This window comes from Pelophylax lessonae (assembly GCF_965119305.1).
Source record: "Pelophylax lessonae genome assembly, chromosome: 10".
Taxonomy (NCBI): Eukaryota; Metazoa; Chordata; class Amphibia; order Anura; family Ranidae; genus Pelophylax; species Pelophylax lessonae.
The window spans coordinates 45,445,128-45,465,451 of record NC_138777.1 but is presented as its reverse complement, the minus strand read 5'-3'; the positions used below and the strand labels follow the sequence as shown (position 1 = coordinate 45,465,451).

The 20,324-nt window shown below is 47.6% G+C and overlaps 1 protein-coding gene across 1 annotated transcript in view; it reads left to right on the top strand.

The window, feature by feature from the left end:
• CKAP5 (cytoskeleton associated protein 5) overlaps nt 1–20,324 on the top strand; it is a 112,671-nt gene that overhangs the window by 12,962 nt on the left and 79,385 nt on the right. Inside the window, exon 2 of the mRNA XM_082271147.1 lies at nt 20,163–20,259. Within this exon, the coding sequence (XP_082127273.1) occupies nt 20,203–20,259 (57 nt within the window). The 5' untranslated portion in view covers nt 20,163–20,202. The remainder of the gene's footprint in view (nt 1–20,162; nt 20,260–20,324) is intronic.

Sequence of the window (20,324 nt, the reverse complement as noted above, 5' to 3'; positions counted from 1 at the left end):
GCTGTGTTTGAGTTATTTTAAGGGGACAGCAAATTTACACTGTTATACAAGCTGTACTCACTACTTTCAGAAAAGATTTCCGATCATGTGACATCCAATCACAGTGGACACATAACCTTCAGCCCTGCCTCCCAGCATGCAACACCCGTTGGCTCCAAGGGGTTAGGATAAAAAGTCTTGTGTGAAGCAGTCTCCCTTAGCCCCTCTAATACTTACCTGAGGTCCATCTACATCCAGCGATGTTGCAGGAGTGTCTCGGCTGCCTGGGACTCGACTTCTTATTGGCTGAGACAGCAGCACGGTGCCATTTGGCTCCTGATGCTGTCAGTCAGTCAGCTAATGAGGTGAGAAAGTGGCAGGGCCTGGACACAGCTCTGTGTCTAATTGGACACAGGGAACTGTGCCTCGGCTCCGGTGCCCCTATAGCAAGCTGCTTTCTGTAGGGGCACTCAACAGGAGGGAGGGGCCAGGAGCACAGAAGTGGGACTCGAGAAAAGGAGGATCAGGGCTGCTCTGTGCAAATACATTACGCAGGGCAGGCAAGTATAACATGTTTGATGCAGGGGAGCTTCTAGAGCAAGAAATATTCTATTCTAGCGTGTTGCTTTGCTTTTAGGCCTCCTTCACATGGCCATAAAGTGGTGTTAATGCCTTAAGGTGAAAAACCTTCTGTAGTGCAGGTTCCCCTTTTTCTCACGAGTCCGATCCAGCAATGTGCATGAGTGCAGGGGCTCTAGCTGCTCTCTCTACTCATTGGACAGATTGATAGCAGCAGGAGCCATTGGCTCCCGCTGCTGACAATCAAATCCAGTGATGTGGGGGGTGGACCAGAGTACCGCTGTCTGTCAATGGATGCAGCAGGGGATCTCGGGAACAAGCCTGCATGGGTGCACCCATGGAAGGCTTTCTGTGGGGGCACCTGAGGGCCCCGGAGTGTCAGCAGTGCATCCCAGAAAAGGATCGGGGCTGCTCTGTTCAATCATTTTGCACAGAGCAGGTAAGTATAATTCTTCTCCGCTGCGGGACTTTTTTTTTTCATGGAGCGGATGACATTTGTGTCATCCGCTCCGTATGTCCGCCGCATATCATCCCATCCGTTTGTGGATGATATACGGACATAATGTAAGTCTATGGGCATTGCGGATGTCAGCGGATGACACCGCTGACATCTGATTTTTCCTTCCTTTCTGTTTTTTGAACGGATGAAAAAATGGGGTTCTGTTCCATTCCAAAAAACGGAACAGAACTGAAAGGAAGAAAATCGGATGTCAGCGGATGGTATTCCGCTGACATCCGCAATGCCATTGACTTACATTATGTCCACAAATCATCTGCAAAAAAATAGGATGATTTGTGGACATACGGAGCGCCCGTGTGAAAGAGCCCTAAGGGCTCTTTCACACGGTCCGCCTCCGTAGGCGGATCCGTGCTGGATCGATCCGCGATCCCCGCTGAGTCGGCGGATGACAGCTCCGTCTCCACTTGCAGTGCGGAGAGAGAGGGAGGTGTCGCAGCCCCTGCTGCTTTCTATGGGGAATCGGATGAGAGCGGACAGCCTGTCCGCTCTCATCCGATCCCCAGGACCGATGGAAAATAGGGTTCCCATCCGTCTGGATTTCACGGACAGGATCGGATGCAGGTGTCAGCGGACATGTCACCGCTGACATCCGCTGCTCCATAGGGCTGAATGGGGCATCCGATCAGATCCACCTAAAAAACTGACAGGCGGATCTGGTCGGACCGCCCGTGTGAAAGAGCCCTTAAAGCGGAGTTCCAGCCATTCACTCACCTGTCCAACGATGCGGCTGCCCGAAGCCTCGATCCTCTCCCTCGGCGCCGGCATCACTGCTGTGGGCACCCGGCTGTGACAGTTTGCGGCTTCACAGCCGGTTACCCACTGCGCATGCGCGAGTTGATTGGCCGGCAGTCTTCTGGGACCTCTGACATGTCCCAGAAGATTGCAGGGAGGGAGGGGGAGAGGAGAACCTCCGTTCAGGGCGCCGCGGCGCTCCGAGCAGAAGTGGGTACCTGTCAAAACTAGGTACCCGCTCCCCCCCCCCCCCCCAAAAAAAATGACATGCCAAATGTGGCATGTCAGGGGGTCAGGACTCCCTAAAGCGGAAGTTCCACTTTTGGGTGGAACTCCGCTTTAAATTAAGCTTATTTCGGTCTTTCAGGTGGCAGACAACAGATGCAGCTTGGATCAGTGCTGCAGCCATATGGGGGCAGTACGATTTTTTTTTTTTTTCTTATCTGAAAAAACATACTTTTTTTTCTTGCATTTACCCAATCACACTTGTATCCAATCAAGACAGGCACTTGCTCTACATAGTAGATTGTACAACCTCCTTCAAGCTTGTTACAGTGCGGTTGTATGGTATGTAGTCAGCTTTTTGGGGGATGCACGGCCCAGGTGATGTATCTGCTCCAATGTCACATGCTGCCTTTTAAATTGTAGTGGAACAATGACTGGCGTTGCCATGGGAAATGTGCAGCTTCCAGATCTCTGCAGTGATGAGTGGATGGGGTCATGTGCTGCTTTTGTTAGGTGGGTGTGTCCGGGCGGTGGGTGTGTCGCCTAGCGATGTGTTGCCATCTCCACTAGTGGGCGGGGCTGGTAGGATATCTGCGGTCCAGCGCTGTGAATGGCCGCTCACCGGGGACTGGGTACCCACTCCGGGTGGGCTTCATGCTGATGTCCGGCGGCTCTCATTGGCCTGTGGCTGCGGAAGGGGCGGGCTGCGGGTTTTTGCCGTGACATCATTGGCTGCGCCGGTGTGGTTTCAGAGCTGCGATCTCTCGGAGGATGCGGCCGAGTCTATTGTGACAGCTGGGCTTCCAGGGCCTCCCCGCCCGCCTACCTACAGGTATCGCTCTGATCGGGCGAGCTGTGCGGGATTATGGGGGGGGGGGGGGCGGATTGGTAATGAGACAAGGGGCCTTCATCCAGAGATGTCTGTGTGTGCAGTGTGTGTGTGTGTGTGTGTGTCTGTGTGCAGTGTGTGTCTCTGTCTCTGTGTGCAGTGTGTGTGTGTCTGTGTGCAATGTGTGTTTGTCTCTGTGAGTGTGTGTGTGTGCAGTGTGTGTGTGTCTCTGTGAGTGTGTGTGCAGTGTGTGTGTGTGTGTGTGTGTGTGTGTGTGTGTGTGTCTCTCTGTGTGCAGTGTGTGTCTCTCTGTGTGCAGTGTGTGTCTCTCTGTGTGCAGTGTGTGTCTCTCTGTGTGCAGTGTGTGTCTCTCTGTGTGCAGTGTGTGTCTCTCTGTGTGCAGTGTGTGTCTCTCTGTGTGCAGTGTGTGTCTCTCTGTGTGCAGTGTGTGTCTCTCTGTGTGCAGTGTGTGTCTCTCTGTGTGCAGTGTGTGTCTCTCTGTGTGCAGTGTGTCTCTCTGTGTGCAGTGTGTCTCTCTGTGTGCAGTGTGTCTCTCTGTGTGCAGTGTGTGTGTCTCTCTGTGTGCAGTGTGTGTGTCTCTCTGTGTGCAGTGTGTGTGTCTCTCTGTGTGCAGTGTGTGTGTCTCTCTGTGTGCAGTGTGTGTGTCTCTCTGTGTGCAGTGTGTGTGTCTCTCTGTGTGCAGTGTGTGTGTCTCTCTGTGTGCAGTGTGTGTGTCTCTCTGTGTGCAGTGTGTGTGTCTCTCTGTGTGCAGTGTGTGTGTCTCTCTGTGTGCAGTGTGTGTGTCTGTGTGCAATGTGTGTTTGTCTCTGTGAGTGTGTGTGTGTGCAGTGTGTGTGTGTGTCTCTGTGAGTGTGTGTGCAGTGTGTGTGTGTGTCTCTCTGTGTGCAGTGTGTGTGTCTCTGTGTGCAGTGTGTGTGTGCAGTGTGCAGTGTGTGTGTGCAGTGTGTGTGTCTCTCTGTGTGCAGTGTGTGTGTCTCTCTGTGTGCAGTGTGTGTGTGTCTCTGTCTCTGTGTGCAGTGTGTGTGTGTCTCTGTGTGTGTGTGTCTCTGTGTGTGTGTCTCTGTGTGTGTGTGTCTGTGTGTGTGTGTCTGTGTGTGTGTGTCTCTGTGTGTGTGTGTCTGTCTGTGTGTGTCTCTGTGTGTGTGTGTCTCTGTGTGTGTGTGTCTCTGTGTGTGTGTGTCTCTGTGTGTGTGTGTCTCTGTGTGTGTGTGTCTCTGTGTGTGTGTGTCTCTGTGTGTGTGTGTCTCTGTGTGTGTGTGTCTCTGCAGTGTGTGTGTCTCTGTGTGCAGTGTGTGTGTCTCTGTGTGCAGTGTGTGTGTCTCTGTGTGCAGTGTGTGTGTCTCTGTCTCTGTGTGCAGTGTGTGTGTCTCTGTCTCTGTGTGCAGTGTGTGTGTCTTATTGATCACTGCTGCTACAAACCCCCCTTGTGCCCTCCAAATCCATGGGATGTATTTCTGTCAGATGACATTCTGCCATAGTCCTGTGTGCAGAGCTGAGATGATGGGTGGGCTGCCATCTATTCCTCTTCATTAGTCGTCAGATAGAGAAGGAAATGTATCCGGAATGTAACATTGACTGCAACCACAAACTCCGATCCATCACATTTCTATGCAGACTTTCATTTCTCCTGGCGGTCAGGTTATGTTCAGCAGATTCAGTACTTGCAAGGATGACAATGCAGACTTCTGATAGTTGTGATGTGCCTGGCTGTACTATCAGATCTCACCGGAGGTCGGTTTTCCTAGGAGTATTGGCATAGCTAAGAACTATAAGTTTCAGCATTTATAGAACCTTCACTTATTCCAATAGTGATCAAACCCCTTAAAATCTCATTGTACAATCTTCTTTAAATCAGCCAACAGCTTTATAAATAAACTGGGTTGCTTGGGTTAGCCTTATAGCTTTTTTTTTTTTTTTATTTTGGTAATTATGAAGATTTTGCAATCTGCCTCATGCTCAGCATTTAGAGTGGTTCTGAAGCAGGGGTCCTCAAACTTTTTAATCAGGGAGCCAGTTCACTGTCCCTCAGACTTTGGGGGGGGGGGGGGGGTGGGGTGGAGACTAGTTTTGTGAAGAATAAATTCCAATGCACACTTCACATCTTATTTGTAGTGCAAAAAAAAAAAAAAGTTTTTAAAATAAATGACCAACTTATTAGTATTTCAATGGGACGTATGGGCCTGCTTTTGACTGAGATGGTCAAGGTCTCTGGTTCCATACCTCACCAGTGCCCATCAGTGCACCCTCACCAGTGAACGGGGATTAGAGGAGCGCCACCGGATCACACAGAACTGCTGGTAATGGCATTCTATGCATTGAGTTAAAAAAACTTTCTGTTCTGCAGATGCTCCCTCCTCATTCTTTCCTGAGCCAGATCCAATCCAACGACGTGCTTGAAAGCAGTGGCTTTCTCCGCTGTCCCCCTCCTCATTGGCCAGATTGATAGCAGTGGCCGCCATTTGCTCCCCTTGATTTAAATCAAATGCTATGACGAGGGGGGTGGGGCAAAGTCGTCTGGTCTGTCAATAGAAGCAGACTGGGCGGTTCAGGAGTGAGCATGCATGGGTGCCCCCATTGAATGACTTTCCATGTGGGCACTCACCAGTGAGGGGCCTGGAGCTCCACTGGGGGACCCCAGAAAAGGAGTATTGGGGATGTTCTGTGCAAAACCATTGCACAGAGCAGGTAAGTATAACCTGTTTGCTTTTTTTTTTTTTTTTTTGTTGCTCATCCAGTCTAGAGATTGCAAAGCTCTGCCACACAGTACAGTTCTGTTTAGCCAGGTACGGGAATGTTCTCTGCAGCATTTTCCCTCACTAAGGCTGATTTCACACGGGCATTCTCCATTGTCAGCATCTGCCTGCTCAGCAGAGGCAGATGACAGGTCAGTGTCCGCTCTGCTATGGAGGGAGGACATTGACACAGCCCCCTGTTCTCTCTATGGGGCTGTCAGATAAAAACGGACCAGTTTCCATCCGATCTACTGTTTTTTGCAAACGGGATTGGATACTAGCGGGTGTCGGGACATCTGCCGCTCCATAGTTATGGATGGTCCAAACGGGTCCTCCTAAAAAACTGGCGGGCGGACCTGATTGGACAGCCTGTGTGAAACCAGCTATACATGGATCAAATTTGGTTCAATAGCAACTTGCCAAATTTGAATCCATCTATGGGCAGGGAGTTGTACAGAGGCTATAGCCACCAGTGCTAATCGGTGTATGTCGACAGTGGGGAAGTCTCCCTGCTGTCAGAATACAATAGCTCAGTGGGGTCAATCTGCTGTCAATCAGCTAGTGGACAACATAAAGCTGGGTCGGGCGAGCTCGCCCCAGAGCAAGCAGCTTGCTATGGAGGCACTCCCTGGGAGAGGAGGAGCCAAGAGCACCAGCAGGGCATCCGAGAAGAGGAGGCTCAGGGCTGATCTGTGCAAAACTATTCCACAGAGCAGGTAAGTATACCATGTAGCTGGAGTTTGTATAGCGCTTGTTAGTATTAACCGGGAATGGGCAATTGCTAGTCAATAGCCTGGATAACAATAGGGATAGGTCAAAGTGGCAATAAATATACTTATTAAAATGTGTGGCTTGTATCTGGGTGATAAGTGTATCAAATATAAATCACAGTAAATAAATTACACTAAAAAATATAATACAATAAAATCACATATGTGCCATAATGTGCAATGTCGTGCCCAATAAGTCCAAGTAAAAAGTTCATAAGTGACTTTGGTGCATAAATGAAAACTTCAGTGCCAAGTTGGGGAAAGTGCAGCTGCTAGTGCTGGATCCTCCAGTAGTCCAACTGCTGGTACTTGTAGTGTGGGCCTTATGGAATAAAGGGGGTACACACTCACCAGAAGTAGTGGGTCTTAGTTACCCTACGGTAAGAAGACCTAAAGGGCTTTGTGGCCTCCTGGGCCAAGATGGTAACTGCTGGGCTTTGTAGTCCCCTACGATCCGGGGTCCATCACCTTTTCTTAGAAGGGAATCTGAGAGAGAAACTCTGTTAGGACCTTAAAAGAAAAGGTGAGGGACCCCGGATCGTAGGGGACTACAAAGCCCAGCAGTTACTATCTTGACCCAGGAGGCCACAAAGCCCTTTAGGTCTTCTTACCGTACGGTAACTAAGACCCACTACTTCTGGTGAGTGCGTACCCCCTTTATTCCATAAGGCCCACACTACAAGTACCAGCAGTTTGACTACTGGAGGATCCAGCACTAGCAGCTGCACTTTCCCCAACTTGGCACTGAAGTTTTCATTTATGCACCAAAGTCACTTATGAACTTTTTACTTGGACTTATTGGGCACGACATTGCACATTATGGCACATATGTGATTTTATTGTATTATATTTTTTTAGTGTAATTTATTTACTGTGATTTAGGGCTGAGCGATAGTCGATGTGGGATGTTGATCTGGTCAGTTAAGTAGCAGAGGGGGTTGTTAATTTCAGCTGCATTTGGTGTTCATGAAATGAACACTTGGGGGCACTAGATGGGCAGCAATGAGGTGACCTCCAAAACAGAATGATTTTACAGGTGGAGGCCACTGAAATTTTTTTCCCCCCCCACTCCTCTTTTCTGACTTTTTTTCACTAGTTTTGCATTTGGCTATGGTCAGTGTCACTACTGGTACTTTGAGACAATACTTGGACCCTATAGCGGTTGCACAGGCATTCCAAATCCTCCAGGATGGCACATCAATACGTGCCATTGCCAGAAGGTTTGCTGTGTCTTCCAGAACAGTCTCAAGAGTATCGAGGAGATTCCAGGAGACAGGCAGTTACTCTAGGAAAGCTGGACAGGGCCAAAAAAGGTCCTTACCCGTCAGCAGGACAGGTATCTGCTCTTTGGTGCATGGAGGAACAGGATGAGCACTGCCAGAGCCCTACAAAATGACCTCCAGGAGGCCACTGGTGTGACTGTCTCTCACCAGACAATTAAACTGACTTTATGAGAGTGGCCTAAGGGCCCAACTTCCTCTAGTGGGCCCTGTGCTCACTGCCTGGCAACATGGAGCTTAATTGCCATTTGCCATGGAACACCAGAATTGGCAGGTCTGCCACTGGTGCCCTGTGCTTTGTCACAAGTACTCAGGGTGAACCTGCTCTCATCTGTAAAGATGTGAAAGGGTCTGGAGAAGCTGTGGAGAGCGTTCGGTCATGCTGAACAATGCTACGGGCAGCTGGTTTGGTGGTATGTCAGTGATGGTCTGGGGAGGCATATCCATGGAGGGACACACAGACCTCTACAGGCTAAACAATGTCACCCTGGCTGCCATTCGGTATTGGGGTTAAATCTTTGGACCCATTTATCAGACCCTATGCTGGTGCATGACAATACCGGCCTTATGTGGTGAGAGTATGCAGCCAGTTCCTGGAGGATGAAGGAATTGATACCATTGCTTGGCCCCCATGCTCATCTGATCTAAATCCAATAGAACACCTTAGGGACTTTGTTTTGGCCCATCTGACGCCACCAGGTTGCTCCTCAGTCTGTTCAGGAGTTCTGTGATGTCCTGGTCCAGATCTGGGAGGAAATACCCCAGCACACAATCAGTCTTCTCATTAGGAGCATGCCCCGATTGTTGTCAGGCATGCATACAAACTACTACATTTTGAGTTGCTGCAATTAAATTTCAGCAAAATGGACTTGCCTGCTGCATCGATTTTTTTCACTTGATTTTTCGGGTTGTCTTTTTGACATCAGCCCTTTGTATTTTAATTTTCATTTCCATGAAATGATGTGGCATTCTTTCGTTCCTAACACATTACCCAGTCCATTTCAGTGTAGATATCCAGCATGATATGTTTTCGCCATTGAGATCTGATGTTTTCAAAGTGTCTTTTTTTTTTTTTTTTTAGCAGTGAATATTTGATCAACTACAGTTTTTAAGCAGTCCAGCACAGTCTCTAAACATACAGGTTTGTTGAGCTAATGAAGAAAACTTCAACCATTCGAAAAGAACATCACTGCTTTTTCATCCAAAAAACTTAAATCCAAAATCAAAATTTCTCTGTCGCTTATTAACGGACACAGCTCCTGACCTTCTTAACCATTGGGTTATACTGCCCCCATACAGGAGTAGGACTCAAGGCAGAAAAAAGCTTGACTACGCCTATGGGGCAGTCCCAGGGAGTATTTTCCCACTCTCAGCTCTAGGCACTACAATCAACTGCTGGGCTGGATATTTATTTTTTTTAAATCGAGTGGTCACCCCAGTCTGGCCAGCGAGCGTGTGCAGGCCTCAGCTCCATGCTAGGTCAGCCGTGACACAAGTCGAGAGAGGGGGGCTGGCCTGCGAGTTAAAACGCCTCGCGAGTTCGCATACGACCTGGCCTCGACCTGAGTCGCAGCGTTCCTCCCGGCTGACAGCCCCCCATTTTGATGGAGAGGAGGTTCTGTCTGGAGCAGTGCCCACCCTGTTCCTGGTACAGTAAGTAGCTGCCCCCCCCCTCCTCTTCCTAGTGGGTTTTCGGGTGGAAGTGGGCCCCTCCCCCCTCTCTCGGTGGTCCCTGCGGACACTTCGCTCCTCATCAGGATCAGTTGGTGCTCAGTGCCTGGCGACCTGTAGTGCTGCCAGCACGGTAGGGGTATCCCTAGCAGTGTTTTTACACTTTTTTTTGGTCCCCCTTTTTCACTCATGGAGTCCCTTGAGCACATTTCCCTACCTGATCTCCTCTCGGAGGCTGCCAGACCCTCGGAGTCCAACAATACCTTACTGCACGGACTGCGGTCCTTAGCCTTTCGTTTCCAAGGTGGATTTGGTCCTGGGGAAACGGGCTAGCAAAAAAACATCTTCCCGCCTTCACCTGCCTGATCTTTCTCATCAGATCCTGAATCTGATTTGGCCGCCGCAGATGCGAGTCACCCTGCTGGGTCTGTGTCCACGCATCCTGATTTCTCAGAAAGTGAGGATGATTCCTCTGCTCCTGTAGCCGCAGTGATTGTATCTGTGCGTGAGACTTTAAAATGGAGGATGCGGATGATGCCGCATCAGAGGTGTTGTTTTCTTTTGGCATTCATAAGCCCCCCCCAGAGCGGCAAGGATGTTCCCCTTTCACGCTTACTTTGACAAAATTGTTGCTAAACAGTGGGGTTGTCCAAAACGCCCCCTTGTGGTCCCTAAAAGTTTTGTATGCGGTACCCTTTGGAGGACTCCCTGCTTAAAAAGTAGACTGTCCCACCTGTGGTGGACTCTCCTGTTTCTAGGTTAAACAAGGTAACCATGATTCCGGTTGAGGAGTCCCCTGACCTTTAAGGACCTGGTTGAGAGGAAAGTGGAGGCTGTGGCACGCCATGTGTCTACTGGGGCTAGTTTGGCACTTAGGCTGGTGTTTACTATTGCCCTGGTGTGGCAAACTCTGACCATGTTGGCCAAGCTTTAACGCCAGGACCTGGAGGGGGAGCAGCTTCCCCCTGCCTTCGCTGAGCTGACGGACCAGTTAGTCCAAGGGCTGCAGTTTGTCTGTGATGCCTCTTTGGATGCAGCTCCTCTGATTGTGAGGCTGTCTGTCTCGGCAGTGGTCCTTAGGCATGTTTGGCTTAAATGCTGGTTTGCGGACCAGTCTTCTTGGAAGGCCTTATCTGATCTCCCATTCCTATGCAATTGTCTGTTTGGAGCTTCACTGGATGACCTAATTAAGGGTCTCACGGGGGAAGAATACCTTTCTTCTGCAGGAGAGAGTCAGGGCAAGGAGCCCCGTCATAGATGTGGTCCATCCTTCTCGGCCCAGAAGTTTTTTTTTTTTTTTTTTTTTTTTTTTTTGTCTTGCAGGGTCTCAAGACAAGGGATTAAAACTATTCAGGGCTGCCTCCGGAAAATCCAAACAAACCTGGTCTGGCAAGCTGAGAGCGGGCTGCTCCTGACCTGCGGACAAGGCTCCCTCAGCATAAGGAGGCACCCTAACCCATATGTGGGGTGGGGGGGATGTCTTTGCTCCTTTCTGGACCTGTGTACCTCCCTTGTCCAGGACAAGTGGGTCCACAAAGTCATAAGGTTCGGCAGCAAGATAGTTTCGATCTTGCCCTCAGCAAATGTTTTTCCCCTCCAATTTGCATCTGTCCACAGGCTGCTTACGGAGTCCTTTGGGGCATTGGAAGACTTGCTATGCCAAGGGGTGATGGTTCCGACTTTGGAATGTTTTCAGGGGTTTTATTCAAACCTGTTTACAGTCCCTGGGAAAGAGGGCAAGGTGCGTCCAATTTTGGACCTCACAGCGCTAAACTGCTTGTGTGGGTGCGTAAGTTCCAGATGGAGTCTATTCGCACTTTAGTGGCATCCTTGCATCCGGGGGATCTTCTTGCTTCTATCAACATCAAGGACGCTTGCAATCGCATTCCAATATGTGTTGTTCGCCAGCGCTTCCTTCGCCTTGCCATGGAAAAGGAGCATGATCAATTTGTGGCATTACCCTTTTGGTCTTGCTTCCGCTCCTCCGTTCTTCACAAAAGTGTTGGCCCCGGTGCTGGCATTGTTGCGTCAGCGGGGGATTGCAGTACTGGGGTATGGGATATCTGGACATTCTTCTGCGAGCGGAGTCTCCTACTGCTCTGGTGGACCACTTGTAGATTACTCTGTGAACTCAAGAGTTTGGTTGGATTCTAAACCTTCAGAAGTCTGCCCTGGTTCCGTCCATAAATCTGGACGATCTGGGTCTGGCTCCGGACTTGGCCTTAGCCAGAGTTTCTTTCTCTGGAATACTTCCAGAAAATGCAGGAAGCAATTCAACTTCTGCTGTCCATGACGAATCATCCCTTTGGCCTTGCATACGGTTGCTGGGCCTGATGGTGTCTACCTTCGAGACTATTTCATTTTGCACGGTTCCACACAAGATCTCTCTGGTCAAATGGTACAAGAATCCATTCTATAGACCATCTGAGCCAGGGTACGAGAGGGTCCCTGATCTGGTGGCTTCGTTCTTGACATTTCGCCAGGATTTCCCCCCCCCCCGTACTGGACAGTGGTCACCACGGATGCCAGCCTGTCAGGGTGGGGAGGCGTCCTCAAGAAAAATTCTGCTCACGGGGTCTGGACACGGGGAAGAGTCCAGACTGCCGATTCAATGTACTGGAGCTCCAAGCTATCAGACTTTGTCTGGATCATTGGGCGAATCGTCTTCAGGGGTGTCTGGTGTGAATTCAACCAGACAATGCCACGGCTGTGGCCTATGTCAATCAGCAAGGGGGTATAAGTGTCCTGGCGGCTCGGGAAGTAGCCGGCATTCTAAAGTGGGCAGATTGTTTAGTTCCAACCATCTCTGCTGTACACATTCCAGGGGTGAAAAATTGGCAATTGAATTAACTGTCAAAAGGCCTTGGACCAGGGGTAATGGTCACTTAATCTGGAAGGGTTTCCTCAGTTGTGCATCCGGTGGGGTACTCCCAAGGTGGACCTTTTGGCCTCTCATCTCAACAGGAAGGTGCCAAGGTTTGTGGCATGGTTTCAGGGACCCTCTGGTAGATGCCACAGACGTGCTGCGCTGGTGGCCCCGTGGGGTCAGTATTGTCTGATGTCTGCGCAAAGGGTGTCAGAACTGGCGGCATTGTCATTTCATTCACCTTACTTGGTGGTTCACCAAGATAAGGTGGTTCTTCACCCCCCTCTGTCGTTCCTTCCAAAGGTTGTCTCTGATTTTCATTTGAATGAAGACATTGTTTTACCTTCCCTGTGTCCCAGGCCAAAACATCCTAGGGAAATTGCTTTGCATTCTTTGGATATGGTTTGGGGAATTGGGGTGTACCTGGCGGCTACGGAACCTTTTAGGAAGTCAGACTCACTATTTGTGCTCACGGACATACCTCGGAAGGGGTTGTTCGCTTCTGCTGCGAACATTTCCAGATGGCTTAGACAGATGTTTTTTTCAAGCCTATTCAATTAGGGTTAGGTTTCTCCTTTCCCTGTTACGGCGCATTCTACTAGGGCGCTTAGTGCCTCCTAGGCCTTCAGTCATCAGGCGTCGGTGATGCAGGTTTGCAAGGCGGCACCTGGTCGTCTGTGCACATGTTCAATTTTCTAAAGTGGATGTGTTGGCATCTTCGGATGTTTCCTCTAGCCGCAAGGTTTTGCAGGTTGCTGTTTAGAAGACCTGGTCCTCCTTGAGGGTGTTTTTTTTTTTTTTTTTTTTCTTGTGAGCTCCAGGTTACCTGGTTTCCTATGGTTTAGCGTTGGGGAATTTTTTTTCTGCTGCTCTCACCCCTCATGTTGAACACTGCTTTGGGACGTCCCAATGGTTAAAGCGGTAGTATCCCACTTTTTTCACTTTTACCTACAGGTAAGCCTATAATAAGGCTTACCTGTAGGCACAAATAATATCTCCTAAACCGGCACGGTTTAGGAGATATTTACAGTGCATGCTCGCGCGAGCGGCGCATGCGCTCTGAAGGTCCGGGGGGACCTTCAATTAAGTTGCTGGGAGCTTGCCGGAAAAATCACTCCCGCGCGCATGCGCGGGAGTGACGTCATCGCGGCTCCGGCCAATCATCGCGCCGGAGCCGTCTCTTCTGGCCAATCAGCGCGCCCGAGCCGCCGAACCCGGAAGAGACGACGAGGGATCATGGCAGCGCCCGCATCGATGTCCGGGGGTCCGTGTCGGGGCTTCGTTTTAAGGTAAGTTACACATAATGGGCTAGTATGCGATGCATACTAGTAAAGGTAGAAAACCGCACTCAGGTAGATGAAAGCAGATGAAAGCAAATAAAGTGGTTTATTCTTCAAATAGATAAATGAACAGACAGTGGAACAGGGAACAGATGTCTAGGTTAACGTGTTTCACGGCTCACATGGCCGCTTACTCATAACCGTAGTACTCTACGGTTATGAGTAAGCGGCCATGTGAGCCGTGAAACGCGTTAACCTGGACATCTGTTCCCTGTTCCACTGTCTGTTCATTTATCTATTTGAAGAATAAACCACTTTATTTGCTTTCATCTACCTGAGTGCGGTTTTCTACCTTTACTTGCAAACTTCCGGATGACGGGTCTTACCAGCACCAGGTCAAGTTGACACACCTGAGCGGCTTTGTTTCTCCCTATTCCATGCGATGCATACTAGCTCATTATGCCTTTGTCTTGCAGGTTTTTTTTTTTATTTTTTTTTTTTATAGGGTTTACAACCGCTTTAAGAAGATCAGGAGCTGTGTCCGTCAATGAACGTTAAAAAAATTTGATATTTGTCTTACTGTAAAATCCATTTCTCTGATGTTCATTAACGGACACAGCACCCACCCCTCTGGAGTTTGATTTCTTCAACACTGCTTGTAAGAAAACGGAGTGCCTATAGCCAAGAGTGGGCGTATACCCCCTGGGACTGCCCATAGGCTTAGTCAAGCTTTTTTCTGCATGGTGTCCTACTCCTGTAGGGGGCAGTATAACCCAAAGGTTAAGATCAAGAGCTGTGTCCGTCAATGAACATCAGAGAAATTAATTTTACGGTAAAACAAAAATCACATATATGTTTTGTATAAAGGGTAAGGAATGATTAGAACCCCTGCCATGGTTGTTTGTGTGTTATTTTTTTTTATTTATTTATTTATTTTTTCTAACTAATTCACCCTGCCAGCATTTCCCAACCACTCCTTTGCATGCAGCATCTAACACCAGACAAGACTGGGAATTCTGTTAATGGGAGCAGTGACAATACTGGGGATTCTGGTGCTGGCTGCAACTGGAAGTAGTGGCAGGGGAGAGCTGCCAAACTAAAATGGTATTAAACCCAGTGTGAGTTAGGAACACTTACCTACACGTATTCCATATCAGGACACAGCGGCTTTGTCCCAATAGAAATCAATGGGACTTCCTGCATGGGAATGCATGAAACACCACTGCATCCCTATGTAGGTAAACATGACCCTGTACAGGTGTAAGGTATTGCGGCCCTTTCACATGGGGCAAAGCCCGTAATACGCATCCGCCTGCGCAGCGAGGGCTCTCTCTGCTGTGTCCCCGCTGAGCAGGTTGATTATAGGTCCGTGCACGGACACAGCCCTGCTGTTCTAAGTTGGATGGTAACGGGACTGCTCGTCTGTTTCCATCTGACTTTCATCTGATCCACCAGACGGGCAGATGGAGAATGGATTCCCCGTCTGTTTTTGGCAGACAGGATCGGATACCGGCGGGTGTCAGTTGACATCTGCTGCTCCATAGAGAACAATGGTTGGTCCGATCAGGTCTGCCTGAAATCTGATAAGTGGACCTGATCGGACTGCCCGTCTTAGAAGAACTAGCACTAAAAATTGAATCTAAACTGTAGCTAACACCTTTAAGCAGTTACAGCAACCTCTTCTCCTGCTGCTTAAAAAAGCAATCCAACAGCTAGTTGACCACTAGGATTGCTTTTTACAAGAGAACCAATTGCTGGCTCTAAAAATCTGCACCTTGATGATGCCTGTAGCTGCATGCATCATCCTGGTACAGCCATTTGAATTCCAGTGACGTATCCGTATAGTAAGCTCCCCTGTTGGTGGTAAATGGTTTGTCTGAAACTTCTAATTCGTCCTTTTCGTAACCTGTTTTACCTCAGGGGACCCCTTGAATCAGTGTTGAGGTCTCAGTGATCCCCCTGGTAAAATCATTTCCTTTGAGTCATTGTGAAAACGCCCCCTTCATTGATGGTCATTGGTAAGAAAGCTCACTGTTACGGTGGTGCCCATAGTGCCACCTTTACAGACAGCTAAAAATTATTGGCATGTCCTTGGCTCTGCCAATTAGTATTGGCCCCAGAAATATGCAGGCGCCATCATATGGGAGGCCAGTTGGTGCACCTCGAGGAACCCATAGACCCTTGTTGAGAATGGCTGCTCTAACTGCTACATCTGCAGGATGGCTTGTTCAAATGTAACAGCCATACTGGCCAGATCACCACATATTGGAAAGAGCGCTTAACTACTTGTCTCCCGCCGTCAAATGAAGGCGGAGCGGCTCTGGTTTTGGGAGGACGTCATATTATAGCGCCCCAGAATGACTCTCGCATGCCGATCTTGGTAAAGAGCAAGTGACGTGGCTTTTTACCCATGTGATTGGCTGTGTCCAATCACAGCCGGTCACATGTAAATGAGGACGTGCTGTTTATTGGAGCTCCTCTCCTCGCACTGTCAGTGTATGGCGAGGAGATCCAAACAGAGGCTTCTCCTCAAAGGATTACACTAAAGAAAAAACAGTGCATCAGTCATCAACGCACATCAGTGAAAGGGAAAAATTACTTAATTACAAAATTTACTGACCGAAATTAAACACCAGCGGTGTTTAAAATACCACCAAAAGAAAGCTCTACTCTATTTGTGTGAAAAAAAGATAGAAATTTCATTTTGGTACAGCATTGCCTGACTGTGCAATTGTCATTCAAAGTGTGACAGCGCTGAATGCTAAAAATTGGCCTGGGCAGGAAGGGGGTGAAAGTGCCCTGTATTGGAAGTGGTTAAAGAAAACTAATGCAGCCATCACATCTAAGGATATATAGTCTGCAATATGTTTACATTTGGGGTGAATGGCGCTTTAGATATCAGTGGGTAAATAGTGTTCTTTTACACAGACTGTCACTTTGTTGTATGGGTAGGGCAAGTGTCTTTTAAAGCACCTGTTAGTAGCAATTAGGTATGGGGCGGAGAAAACGAAAATCCTTAGGTATATCTGTGCTGACTGTCTTAGGGATTGTCCTTTTTGTATTCAGTGTCTCCCAGGGCTGCAGGATATCTCCCATCTCTGCATTATAGCTGCTGACATCTCTGTAACTCATGACTGATGTGTATAGATGGTTTGCTCCCTCTACCTACTTACTATCCACCCTTCATAAGTGCTTGTCAGCATGTTTTTCAGAGTGCTGCCTAAATGCTAATGCAACATGAGTATGCAATCATAAACCAGTTCTGCTGTGTGTAAATGACAGCAGGTTAACAAGCAGTCACACCCTTGGTAGCCAATGTTGGCTTGGAGTAGCTAGATTTTTTTTTTTGCATTGTGAATTTTTGAATATATATATATATATATATATATATATATATATATATATATATATATATATATATATATATATATATATATATATATATATATATATATATATATATATATATATATATATTTAACACGTTTGGTGTAACACTTCCGATAATTGTGGCTGTTAGACTTATCTGTACACCTGGGAGACTTTGAGGACTGTTTGAATTATTTAGCACTGTTGGCTTCCAAGTTATTCATACTAGTGCTTCATGGATGACAAGTGTCTTTCTCAAGGCAGCCAATTGAATGTTTGTTTTCAGTGCAAACTAAAGGATTGTGAACTATTATGGACATACACTGTATTGGGACACCTGCATTTACACGCACATGGACTTTAATGGCATCCCAGTTATATTCCGTAGGGTTCAGTATTGAGTTGGCCCACCCTTTGCAGCTAGAACAGCTTTACCTCTTCTGGGAAAGCTGTCCACAAGGTTTAGGAGTGTCTATGGGAATGTCTGACCATTCTTACAGAAGCTTGTTTGTGATGTCCTGACCTCAACTTGATGGAACACCTTTGGGATGAATTGGTGCGCAGACTTTGAGCCAGGCCTTCTCGTCCAACATCAGTGCCTGACCTCACAAATGCGCTTCTGGAAGAATGGTCGAACATTCCCATAGACACACTCCTAAACCTTGTGGACAGCCTTCCCAGAAGAGTTGAAGCGGTTATAGCTGCAAAGGGTGGGCCAACTCAATATTGAACCCTACAGACTAGAGTTGCCACCTAATCTTTAAACCAGGACACATTAACCACTTCTGGCCCACCCGCCGCAGTTTTACGTTGCTACTTTGACGTTAAATACCAGGGTTATGGCATTAGATAGCGGTGGTGGTGGCCTATAATAAGGCTTACCTGTAGGTAAAATGAATATCTCCTAAACCTGCACGGTTTAGGAGATATTCGCCCAGCATGCAGCCGCTGACACGTGCCGCGCATGCACTCTAAAGGTCCGGCGGACCTTCAGAAATCCTTGCTGGAAAGTGAACTCCCGTGGGCATGCGTGGGAGTGACGTCATCGTGGCTCTGGCCACTCGCAGCGCTGGAGCCGCTGGACCCGGCAGAGACCCCAAGGGAAGATGTCAGCTGCCTCAGCGGTGTCTGGGCAACCGTGTCGGGGCTTCGTTCTAAGGTGTATTTCATAATGAGCTAGTACGCGATGCATACTAGCTCACGCCTTTGTCCTGCAGGGTTTTTTTTTTTTTTTTTTTTTTTTTTTGAGGATATAACCGCTTTAACAATATCAGCCCTAGCATTTATGCAAGCCCCCATCGGTTCATTCTTTTGCCTGAACACGTGATACTCCATTACATCTGTTGGGCTAGTGCCGTCTGTGACCTCAGTGGGGGTCACGGTATTCAGAATTCACTGGCAGTCCCCCGTAGTGACACCTACTGGAACCTGCATCTTCCTAATATAGATGGTTTTTACTTGGTGACTTAACTATTTTTTGCAAATTTGGTGCTAGACAGATGTTTGAACCAGTGTGTGTTTGAACCATTCAATGTGTTTAGAGATGGTCTCTAAACACATTGAATGTTTACACATGCTGTATTGATCATGGGTTCTTCCATATTGCCTTGCAATTTTCTATCTAAGCAATTTCATATTTTATGTATAATTTACTAAGCATTTTAACTTTTATCATAAGGCTTTTTGAACATGTTGCTGCAGTAAAGTCCCCCACACACCGCAGTGCCTATGTATGGAGTGCTTGAGGTGTGGGTACACGCAGGGACCTTGACGCCTAATTGAGTTTTCTGTTTAAATTTGCTAACTACGTTACAGGGGCATCAAAAGGGGAGCAGACTTTTGGCTCTTTTCTTCTACAAAAGCAGCCACAGCTGACATAGAAAAGACTTTCCTCTGCCAACATTCTGCAGAGACTGTTCTTGTGTGGAAGCAGTGGTCTCTCTGCAGGGATGCGATACGTTCCCCCTCTGAGTCAGATTAAGTTCTCCAAACAGAGCATAAGCTGTGCTGTTTGAAGAGACATGGGGTTGACTTAAGACCTTTGCTTCAACACAGCCAGTGTCCTTTTCTACAGCCTTCTGGTAAGAAACAGGCATTTTTACTTGAGCCATGGCTATTTTAGAAAGTACACAGACTTTGCATATCTTTATTTTTGTGAAGCTCCTGGAATATGTTTAGATTGAACAGAATTGAGATTAAACATTTGGACCATTTTGGCTCAAACAAATTTTTCCAGATGCCACCTCCATGTGACTGATAGCGAAGCTTTATTTCACTGTTGTAGCCCATGCTGCATACGGTAATCGGTGTCCCCTTCTGGTGGGTGCATAAGATGCCTCACCTCTGCATACTAAACAGTCACTTGCTTCTCCACTTCAACGGTTCAGGAAAAGCGTTTTATTTGGGAAGGGGGGCTAGGGACTTTTTGTAGTGTTCCTACTACTACACCACCCCATGCACTCCTTCATGCACACTACAAATCCAATAGTACTTCTTTTGAGTAAGTGCCGATGGCTTAGTTCTACAGAATAGTGGGGGTAGAATAAACATAGCCACCCTCTAACTTACAGCTATGTCCAAATTATGGCCCTCCAGCTGTTCAGGAACTACAATTCCCATCATGCCTAGTAATGTCTGTGAATGTCAGAGATTTACAATGCCTTATGGGAATTGTAGTTCCTGAACTGCTGGAGGGCCATAGTTTGGACACCCCTGCAACAGGAAGAGGATCACAGCCGCAAAGAGGAATTTTGTAGAGATTGAGAACATATACTTTTTCAGTTGAGCATACCTACTTGAGTGTCTTTTTGTATATGTATGTCATATAACACATTTGTCACCTTAGAATGAGACCTAGTTGCACCATGTGGCCATGCATGTTAACGGGTCATTATTTCCGCCTAACCTCATGCTGTTTGCCTCTGTGGGTTTGTTTAAAATCAAACCCCGAAAAAAAATCTGGCTAAAAATGTTTTTAAATGGTAGTTTGAGGTTTTGGATATGTTCTGTTGATTGAAAACTTGCAACTCTTACCCATTCCCATCCTTATACCAGTAATTCAGAATAAAGGCAGTCTGTTACTCCTGGATCCGAGTATATTATAGATAGATTTTCTCTCTTAAAACAGCCACGAAGTCTGGAATTGTTGGGGCATTGATGGATGTAAAACTGGGTTTTGTGAAGATCTGTTGACTATTTGAACCTCTAATGTGATTTCTGTCTTGGGTTGAAGCGGGGGTGGTCCTTTTTTTTTTTTTTTCTGGTAGATTTATTTCTGTAATAACTAACCTGCTGCTAATCTTGTTCTAGCTCACCACTTAAGCACTGAAACTGAGAAAAGGAAATCATCATGGGGGATGACAGCGAATGGATGAAACTTCCTGTTGACCAGAAGTGTGAGCACAAGGTAAATGGTGACTGATGCTGATTAAATATGGTCCACATCAACATGCATGCTTAAGAGTACTTAAA